Source organism: Phyllostomus hastatus, unplaced genomic scaffold, assembly GCF_019186645.2.
Source record: "Phyllostomus hastatus isolate PE091 unplaced genomic scaffold, TTU_PhHast_1.1 phas_contig_40, whole genome shotgun sequence".
NCBI lineage: Eukaryota > Metazoa > Chordata > Mammalia > Chiroptera > Phyllostomidae > Phyllostomus > Phyllostomus hastatus.
Window position 1 is genome coordinate 98,732,444 of NW_025333872.1, and position 9,802 is coordinate 98,742,245.

At 63.4% G+C, this 9,802-nt stretch overlaps 1 protein-coding gene across 3 annotated transcripts; it reads right to left on the bottom strand.

Moving 5' to 3' along the window:
- Positions 1 to 956: 956 nt before the first annotated feature.
- TBXT (T-box transcription factor T) lies at positions 957 to 9,589 on the bottom strand. 3 transcript variants are annotated; one of them, XM_045843923.1, is made up of 8 exons: positions 9,384 to 9,589; positions 8,684 to 8,948; positions 7,922 to 8,056; positions 7,122 to 7,183; positions 6,941 to 7,002; positions 5,105 to 5,278; positions 3,744 to 3,873; positions 957 to 1,230 (listed from the first exon to the last, which is right to left on the bottom strand). In XM_045843923.1, the coding sequence occupies exons 1-8, from the start codon at positions 9,587 to 9,589 to the stop codon at positions 957 to 959; spliced, it is 1,308 nt and encodes a 435-aa protein (XP_045699879.1). The 3 variants fall into 3 exon arrangements, with proteins under 3 accessions (XP_045699879.1, XP_045699878.1, XP_045699880.1); XM_045843922.1 differs by having other exon boundaries at positions 5,105 to 5,281; XM_045843924.1 differs by lacking the exon at positions 5,105 to 5,278.
- Between the last annotated feature and the right edge of the window lie 213 nt (positions 9,590 to 9,802).

Consider the following 9,802-nt stretch of genomic DNA (forward strand, 5'->3'; position numbering starts at 1 on the left):
TCTCCCTCTGCACACTGACCCCTGTGTCACCTCACCGGTCCCCTCCCCGTTCTGTCACTGCCCACCTTCTGCCGCCATCCGGTGCCGCCTGCGTCAGTCTCTTGAAACTCACCAAGCATGGTTTGCATTTTTGCGGCAGTTCGCATGGGGGAAATACATGCATATTCCACGTTCAGTTCTGCCGCGGGTCAGATGAAACGTTCAAGTTCACCGCGGAGGGAGACGTGTCTTTGGGACGAGGTCTTTGCCACCAGCTGTAACAAACAGCAACCTCTCCCGCAAAAGGGAGGGGTCGGAATAATCACGAGACCGACTACATGCTGCATATATCCTTTATTTTGCAGAAAACGCTTTCCGCTGATTGTCTGGCTACTTCGTCGAAACACAACCGTACGCGGGGGTGGGTTCAACAACACAAGAGGCCGCTGTCTCTGCTCAGAGAGCCCGTGCTCGTGGGCAGGCCCGCAAGTCTGCCTGCGGCTGCGGCGTCACCGGCGCTCCGAGCTCCGCTCCAGCGGGACGCCCGCCGCCGCAGGAGCCCGAAGACCACCTACTCGAAAGCAAAGAGGAAGGGACTGGAAGTGTGCTTTCTGTCTCACCGACGCGGGACCCGTGGAGTTGGCAATTCCGATGTGCCCGAGTCGCCTGTGGGCTGCACAGGAACACGGGAATTCCCCGGCGCCCCGCAGTCCGCCTTACCGTGCAACGCCGGGGACCCCGCCAACTGCAGGAACGCGCAGCGGTGACCCCGCGCGGCCCACGTGGGGCGCAGGGGGCGGGGCCGCCTGAGCAATAGCACGACGCGCATGCGTCCTCTCGGTTGCAGGGGTGGGGGGAGAGAGGGCCGTTTCCTTCCCCCGACCCTCGACACTGCCGCCCTGCACCTGGTGGTGGGTCAGTGGAATCAACGCTGGTTGCCACACCGAAGTCACTGCGTCTCTTAAGGCGCGGCGTGCTCACAGGGAAGGCGGCGACACAGGTGTCCAGGAGGCAATGAGGCAGGCCTGCGCCGAGGCGTCGTACTGGCTGTCGGGGACGTCGGTGGCCGCGGGGGCCCCCTCGTACAGCGGGGATCCCGAGGCGGCGGAGGCCAAGCCCGGGTGGGCGAGGGGCGCAGGGTGCGCGGAGGGCCCTCGGAAGAACTGGGGCGCCAGCCCGGCGGACATTCCTGCCGACTGTGCGCCCGGCGCGGCAGTGCCATTGCTCACGGACCACAGGCTGGGGTACTGGCTGCAACGGGACAATACAGGGGAGTCAGAGGCGGGGCGCAGGCTCCAGAAGGGCGGCAGGACGGGGCCCCAACTCCAAAAGCCCTACTCCAGGGATCTGGGGGGGCGTCTTTCAACCCGCTGTTTCCCGTCCACCAGCCCACCCAAGGCGTGTAAGTCACTGTCCTATCTATCAACAGGGAGCAGGCTCCTCGGGAAGCTGACCAGCAAGGTCACGTGCATGTAGGCAGGGGGCTCTGGGCAGAGGCTGCTAGGTGTTGCTGCTGAACACTCCAGGGCAGGCCTGGCCGTGTGCCTCAGTTGGTTAGAGCACCCTCCCTTAATCAGAAAGTTTGGGGGGGGGGTGTCATTCCCAGTCAGCAGAGGGCCAGGACGCACGCGGGAGGCAACCCATCAATGCTTCTCTCGCATGGATGTTTCTCCCCCTTCCTCTCTCTCTAAAAGCAATGGAAAAAAAAAAAAGTGTCCTCAAGTGAGGATTAAAAAAAATTTTTTTTTAAATGGAACTCCGGGACAGGAGGTTGGCGTTCTTGTTCGGGTCCAGAATTCCCAGGCAGGCTGACTCCAGTGTCTGGGGGGATGTGCCGTCACGTGGGTGGGCAAGGGCAGACCACACCCCCAAAAACAGGGCCCTGGGAGAGGCGCCCCCAGAGCAGCCCCCTGCCCCCAGCACCGTGCCCTGCACTCTGAGCTGTGACATCAATGGCATCGTGCACGGCAGAAAGCAAGGGACCTGCCCGAGGATCCCTACGCTGCCCTCGGCCAGCTGTTGTCTGAGACTTGACCTGTGGCTGATTTTGATGCTCTGTTTTCTTATCCATGTGGGGGGTTGCAGGTAGGTGTTAAATCCTCTCGTCTAAAGACCTAGGTTTGTTTCGAAAAAGTATCTTTCTCTTAGGGAAGAGTCTGTCTACAAATGAGAGAGACCTCACGCTGCATCGTGTATGTTCTTCGCCAAGCCACGTCCTGCCTTTCAGACGCACTTGAACTTGCTCACTAGCCCGAGTTAAGCGAGGAGGCCGGGCACGACGTCCATGCTACAGGTGGACACACGAGGCCTGAGACGCCCAACGAGAGCAGAGCGGACTGAACGCTCAGGTCCCTGGGGCTGGCCACTGGCCACCGGCAGGTCACGCAGTCCTCGCGCAGGCGTCCACGTGGCCTCCAAGCTCTTGAGAGCCTGCGGGTTTGCAGACAGTGCGCTCGCATGTATCAGAAAGGAGCCGTCTCCGGGGCGAAGAGAGGGGACACTGCGGGTGCATTCGGGGTTCCCTTGCAATAAGCCACGTTGCTTTTAAGGCTGAGATAAGCTGTCCCCAGTCTCGCTGGGCCGGGAGCCCAGGGGTTGAACCACTTCATGTCTCTGAAGCAGCTTCCTTGTCAGAAAATGGACTTGACCTCTGGCTTTGTTAGTCGTTGCTGTAAACATTCTATGAAGACATGCAGTACGTTCACCCATCTGCTTGGTTTTTCCAGCCGAGCTCCTCCTACATAACTTTCAAGTTAGTAACAAAACAGCCGTCACTTTCACCAGTTACCCAGCGCATCTGCGAACAGCTTTGATTCTACGTCCACAGAAAAGCCGACCGATTTCCTTCATCTAATAATAGCTTCTGCGGCAGAAAGGATGCTGGGAACATGTCTTCAAAATCCACCTACTGTGAAGTACCGATGGGCAGTTAATGAAATCGCCACGGGGACGCGCAGCAGGCATCCCGGGGGGTGTGGTCACGGGGCTGTGATGACGCATTACGGGAGCCCGGCTGTAGGAGTGATGTACGGTGTCGGCTGGGCACTACTCTCGCCGAGGGAGTCACGTCACCAGTTACACGATCACCACCACCACCCACACCTGAAACTCACATAATATTGAATATCGATGGAATTGAAAAATGAAAAAAATATATTTAAAAAAAATTTACCTACTGATCCCAATTACCCTGAAAAGACGGGTTGAGACTTCGGTTATTTAATATCTTTTTCTTTTTTTTTTTAATTTGATAAGTTCTCTTCTTTCTTTTTTTTTTAATTTTTTCTTATAAGATTTTATTTATTTATTTTTAGAGACGGCAGGGAGGGAGAAAGAGAGAGAGAGAGAAACACCAGTGTGCGGTTGCTGGGGGCCGTGGCCTGCACCCCAGGCATGTGCCCTGACTGGGAATCGAACCTGCGATGCTTTGGTTCGCAGCCCACGCTCAATCCACTGAGCTACGCCAGCCAGGGCTAGTATCTTTTTCTTGCAGAGATGAGGCCCCAAGTTTAAAAACCTGTCCAGCACGGGGCCCTAGATTCCTCTTGCTCAGGCCCAGCCCCCATCCACCCTGCGGAGCCCCAGGTCCTTCTGGAGCACAGGCTGCAGCAGGAGCTCACGGCGCCCCTCCCACCGCCCCCCACAGCCTGGGACCCTGCTCATGCCTGGCTTGTGGTCAAATCACAGATAAGAGCCCCACCACCCATGGGCAAGGGCAGAATAAGAGCCCGTGAGCGGACGTGGCTGGCCGCAGGTCCCGTTACCTGGTGCCCGCGGCGGGGCCAGCGCCGGCGGTCACGGGAAGCATGCCGGCGTGGGTGGGCATCCCCAGGCTGGGCCAGCTGTCGTGGGGTTGCAGCATGGGCAGGCACGCGGGGGAGGTGTCGGAACAGGCTACGAGAAGCAAGAACGTGGCACCGTCGGTGGGGTCTCCCAAGAGTGACAAAATGCAGTGAGTGTCCCCAATAACTGCAGCACCCCCTCCCCACAAGGACAATGAGAGGCGTGCCCTTCAACAGAGAAAGGCGCCCCCCAGCCCGCCTCACTGGTGGCCCAAGCCTACATTTGCTGCCGAGCGGACACACGGGTGTGGGCGAAAGGAAGCTCACAGTCTCCTGTGACGTTCTTTTGCGTTAACGAAGCCGTCGTGGTATCGCCACCTGCGCGTCGTTCTCCGTCCCAACGGCTGTCAACCCACCTTTGCCCACCCCTGGGTCTCAAACTGCGTCCCCGTCGGTGGAGGGTTTTTTTTTGTCATTAGATCAACAGCTGCCCGGTGGAAGCACAACCCTACAATCCCTTGACTGAGGGTTCACTATGTTTTAAAATAAAAGTTAATCCAACTGTCACTCGCCTCCTCCCCAGAAACGATTTCCTAAGAGCCGAGAGGGCTTTAGAACCCAAGGCTCCAGCCAAGACTGAAGATACATCTTCTGGCCTCGGAGTCCAGCCCCTGGTTGAACAAGTCCCAACGACTTTTTCCTACCAAATAAGGTTCTTTCATTTCGAATCAGCTTTAATTGCTTAATTGTTTTATGATGTTCCTTAGCTTTCTTCTTCCTCCTTTTGGAGCCAGACAAAATTAAGTGTAGACACACATGGCGTTAGAATTAAGGAAGATCTCAATGGGCGAGCCTGGTGTTCGTTGCACTTTGACCTGCATCGGGGTCCCCCGAGGGCTCGTGCAGACGCCCCAGTGGGCCCCCCGGAGCTTCTGATGCAGCAGTCCAGGGTGGCCCAGGCCCGTCACTTGGAGAAGCATGCTGGGCTCAGAGCAAGCCGGCCGCTGCTCTGCCTGGAGCCCCGCCCCCCCCCCCCGGTGGAGGGGGTGTGAAACACCCAAACCCGGGCCCCAGAGACGGACCCGCAGTTCCGAGGGGGAACAGATTGAGCGAGCGTTCACTGGGGCCCCCAGAGCCCCTGGGGGGGACCACCCTGTGCTCGAGCCAGCCACGGCGCCACAGTGCGGACGGGAAATGAAGGGCCGGGAGCCACCCGACGACAGGGCTCAGGTGTGCGCCTGGACGGGTCCCCCTCTCCCGCCCCCGGGGCCCCACTGAGACCTCCCCAGGAGCAGTCCCCCCGGCCGGCCCCCCAACCCCCCCGGCTTCCGCGTGCCACTCACTTGGAGAACTGTTCCGATGCGCGTAAGGGCTGGGGTAGGGGGACGGGCGGTGGTTCCTCAGGGCGGGGTACCGCTCGCAGCCGTGCGTGGAGGGGAGCGGCAGGGCGCCTCCGAACTGAGGGTGGGGGGCGGCTGGGGGGCACAGGGCGCCGGCCCCGGGCAGGAGCCACCCCCCTGCTGTGAGGAGAGAATGCTGAGCAGCGGCGTGGCGGCGCCTCCCTTGCGGGCGGGCCAGGGGAGCGGGGACCAGGGGGTTGTGGGTCTTTCCCTCGGACTCCCCGATGAGGTGGGACTCGCGGCGTCCACACCGAGTGTCCAGCCCCAGACCTAGGGCACCGTGGCATCAGCCCTGCACTAGCGACCGCAGGCTGACCGAGGTTCCCAAACCCAACGGGGCCCCCGAGAAAACCTAGGGGACCCCAGCCTCAGCCAGCGGCCCAGCGCCCTCCGCTGGTCCTGTCGGACCTGCCGCTGAGACCCCCAAGACCTCAGCCTCTTACGGGACGTTTCTTACTGGAGTCTCTGGGTTCCCCGCCACACCCAGCCCTGCTGAGCATGAGTAAAACGTAAAAACAGGCAAATCCGGAGCCTGACCTGCCCCACACGCAGCGCCAGTCGTGCGGGGGGTGGCCCTGGGTCTGCCACCACCCGCAGTCGCACCCGGGAGCCGCCGTGCGGCCTTGGGCGCGAGGTTTTCCGCTCGTTTTTCTCCTGTTCGAGGCTCAAGTTCTCCCCGTGTCTCCCCGCCAGACACATCGGTCAGAAAAGCATTCCCACCCCTCCCCCAAAACTCCACTTTCCTCTCCACGCTGCTGAAACATTCTGGATTTGTTTTTGTTTAAGTTCAGAGAAGCCACCTTTAGGGGAACAGCCACTCTGACGCCAAGCCCCAAACCCCGGAGGGTCCTGCAGACGACACAGGAGCGACAGGGCCCGGACACGCCCCCGCACACAGGCCCGCCGCCTGCCGCACTGTCCCGCAGTCCGCCCGCCCCCTCCCCCACGGAGGCCCCGGCCAGTGCGGCAGAGCCAGCGGCGGCGGTTAGGCGGCCTCGGAGATGGTTTCCTGGAGGAGGAAGAGCAGCCCGGAACACGGCTGGCGAGTGCGCCGTGCTGGTGGGCCCACCTCCTGGAGGGACGGGCGCACACCTGTGCTTCCCTCCCGGCAGGCGTCCGGGGCTCAGACGCCCAGTCCCCGCCCCGGGAGGAGAGGAGAGCTGGACAAAGCCCCCTCGGCGCCAGCACCTGGGCCCGCAGCACCCCTGTGCCCTGGCTCACGGACCTCCCGCGGGAGGCTGCACCTGAAACCGCCTCTCCCACCCGACGAGCCGGCGGGCACGCGGACCAGCACGCGTGAGGTGCTCGCCCCAGACCCGAAGCCACTCGGGGGAAGACCGCACCGGTTCCCCAGCATCGCTCCGAAGACCGCCCTCCGCCCTCAGGCCGTGGCAGACCCACAGACCACCCCCAGGGGCACCTGAGGGGCCAGGCTCTCCCCTGCCCCGCACGGCAGAGTCCAGAGACCCGCCGAGGTCTCGGGGATCTGCCCCAGAGCCCGGGCCGGAGCCACCTCGGAGCGGAACAGACGGGCCAGGTAAACTCCGCCCGGACCTCTCCGTGGGGGGGGGACCGCTGTGGGGGGAGCTCCCCACCAGCCCTCGCAGAGCAGAGGTGGGAGGCCTTCGGCTCCACAGGGCCCTTGCGCTCAGCCAAGGGCCGAGTCTGCCCCAACCACACCCAGGTGCCGGGGCCCACGCCATCCCCACCCCCAGGTCCCCGCACTCCGGCCCGAGACAAGGTAGGTCGGGGTTGGGGGGTGCCACACACAAACCGTACATTGGGGGTACCCGGACTGCTGGCCATCTCCAGGGTCCTCCACCGCGTCCTTGTGATCGCTTCTGTCAGAAAAGGGCGTGGGTCGTCACAAAGGAGACCGCCCCCGCGGGGGGGCTCCTGGCAGCTCTGTCCCCTCGTCCTGAACCGCCTTCGCCCAGAGGGGTCGTCGGAACCCACTCACCTTTCCTTCGCGTCGAGGAACGCCTTTGCGAACGGGTTGTACTTGATTTTAAGGGCTGTGATCTGCAGAACAAGAAGTCCCGTTTACCGACCGGCCTGTGGAAGGCAGGCGGGGGGGGGGGGGGGGGCGGGGCGTTAATCTGGCCCCAGGAAACGGGGAGGCACCTGCAGGCAGACTGCGTGTCGGAGTGAGTATTCAAATGTAATCGGACTCCTTCCCAGATGTATCTTTCTATCTGGGTCTGAACTGGCTGAGGAACCGTGCTATTCAGTAAAGAATAGCACGTTTGTGAAAAGTCATTAAATGCCGGTCTTCTAAGCGGAATTCACGAGACCCACCGCGGACGATACTCTGTGTGCGTGCATGGGACAGACAGAGCTCGCGCCGCAGCCTGGGCGCGCTCGCCAAACACGCCCTGCCAGTTCACGCGGGGGCCACCCGGCGCCACCAGAGTTCTGTTTCCGGTCGATGACTCGTGCTGCCCGGGTGGGCGCCCCCCCGCACCCCCATTTCAGGAGGAGTTCCAAAAGAAGATGCCCCCCTCTCTCGCTCAAGGTTTGTTCAAGAAATTCTGGGTTCTCTACCCGAATGTTCTCCATGTCTCATCCTGTTGAGCATTCAGTAGATGTTTCTAGTTGTAGACGGTTTTACAGGGAGTGGAGGGGGAATGCTTGTGGGAGGACTTACGTTAAACGTCTCTCCCCTCGGCCCAGTCTCGTACCCCTGGTGAATTATTTGAAAGGTTCCCTTTCCTCGGGCAGCACCGGGCCCACACACGGGCCGCCGCCACCCGCCCTCACCTCCTCGTTCTGGTAGGCCGTCACGGCGATGAACTGCGTCTCGGGGAAGCAGTGGCTGGTGATCATGCGCTGCGGGCCCCCCACCCTCACGATGTGGATCCGGGGCTCGTACTTGTGCAAGGAGTTCAGCATGATCTGGGGGAGACAGACACAAAGGCGGGGTCGGCCGCCGAGTCCCGGCTGAGGCCGCGGAACACCCACTTGCCCTGCCCTGGAGGGGAGAAATGCACCCGAGACGCAGCCGCGCCCGCGGCGCCCGGAAACCGGCCTCCCCGCTCAAGTCGGTGGGGTTCCCCTCCGGGGCTGCCCCGCCCCCCTGGCGGCGTCGGGAGAAAGGAGCGCGAGAGGCCCCACGCCCGGGGAAGGCGGTGGACGCCCACCGGGAAACCTTCGGAGCCGGGGAATGAGGTGCCCAGGCTTCCCGGCCGGCCGCGGGCAGCTCTGAACGCCGGGCCGGTTTGCGCCCGCAGCCGTCCCCAGGCAAAGACACTTACGCAGGACAAACACGCACGCGCTTGTTCAGAACCCACGCAGCCAGTACGGCGGCGCCCGCTCGCTCTACAGTGACCGGCTCACCACCCAGGACGGTGTTTTCTCCGCCCCTGCGACCGTTCAGCCCCAGCTCCCCAGGCCTGGCTGCGACCCTCCCCAGCCCGCTGCAGGCAACGCGGGAGGCCGGGCGGAGAATCTCGGTGCGCGGGCCGCGTCCCTCCCTTCCCCGACCGGGCCGCGCTGCGCTCGGAGAAGGTCGGCCGCACCCACCTGACCCCCGCCGTTGAGCTTGTTGGTGAGCTTGACTTTGCTGAAGGAGACAGGCGCCTTCATCCAGTGCGCGCCGAAGTTGGGCGAGTCCGGGTGGATGTAGACGCAGCTGGGCGCCTGTGGCTCCGGCTTGCCCCCCGGCACCCACTCCCCGTTGACGTACTTCCAGCGGTGGCCGTCGGCCGCCACGAAGTCCAGCAGCAGGGAGTACATGGCGCTGGGGTCCAGCCCGGACACACTCACCTTGAGCACCGGGAACATCCTCCTGGGAAGGAGAGAGCGCGGCCGGAGGAACCCGGACCCGGCGCGCCGGGCCGAAACCAGAAGGCTTGGGACAGAGTGGCCCGTCGTTCCCGGGCAAAGAGGAGCCCTTCCAGCCCCGGGGCGCCCTGCACACTCTCCCCGACCTGGAGGAGCCAGGGGCGCGGAGGACGCGGGCCGGAGTGCGCCAGGCGCCGCTCCCGGGGTGGGGCCTCCTCGGAGGAGCCCTCCTCCCCAGCCTCCCGGGACTAAAGCGCCAGGAGGAGGCCGGTGAGAGGCCCCCCGGGGCCTGTTTCCAGCACGAGCAGAAACGAGCAAAGAGACCTCCACTGGGGGCGGGGGGACGAGAAACGTCGGGCAGTGAGGAGTGCCCCGGGCTCCCTGGCTGCCCGCGCGGCCAGGAGCGCATCGCACCCGGAGGCCCGGGCGGCGCACCCACCTGCCGTTCTTGGTGACGATCATCTCGTTGGTGAGCTCCTTGAAGCGCAGCCACAGCTCGCTCTCCTCCAGGCCCACGCGCAGCTCGCGCTCCGTGGGGTCGCCCTTCTCGCTGCCCGCCTGCAGCTCGCTCTCCACGGCGCTCAGCAGGTGGTCCACGCGGTACTGCAGGCTCTTCGCAGCGCCCTCGGCGCCCGGGGAGCTCATCCTCCCGCCCGCCCGCCCCGCCACCCCCAAGGCCGACTCTCTATCCGAGAGCCACCTTCACCCCAGGCGGCGGCCGCTCCCCGGAGAAGAGAGGCGGCTCCGGCCCAGCCCCGCAGCGGCACCCGGGTCCCAGCACAGACCCGGGGGGAGGGAGACAACGGAGATCTGGGGGGGAGGGGGAGGGGGAGGGGGTGGGGGGGAGGCTATTCCCCT

What these genes read in the sequence shown, in the direction of transcription:
- TBXT (XM_045843922.1), bottom strand. Translation starts at nt 9,589, where the DNA reads ATGAGCTCCCCGGGCGCCGAGGGCGCTGCGAAGAGCCTGCAGTACCGC. An exon ending in ATCGTCACCAAGAACGGCAG is followed by an intron (nt 8,949 to 9,383) that starts GTGGGTGCGCCG and finishes TCTCCTTCCCAG; the next exon opens with GAGGATGTTCCCGGTGCTCA. An exon ending in GGCCCCGCCGCGGGCACCAG is followed by an intron (nt 1,231 to 3,743) that starts GTAACGGGACCT and finishes GTCCCGTTGCAG; the next exon opens with CCAGTACCCCAGCCTGTGGT.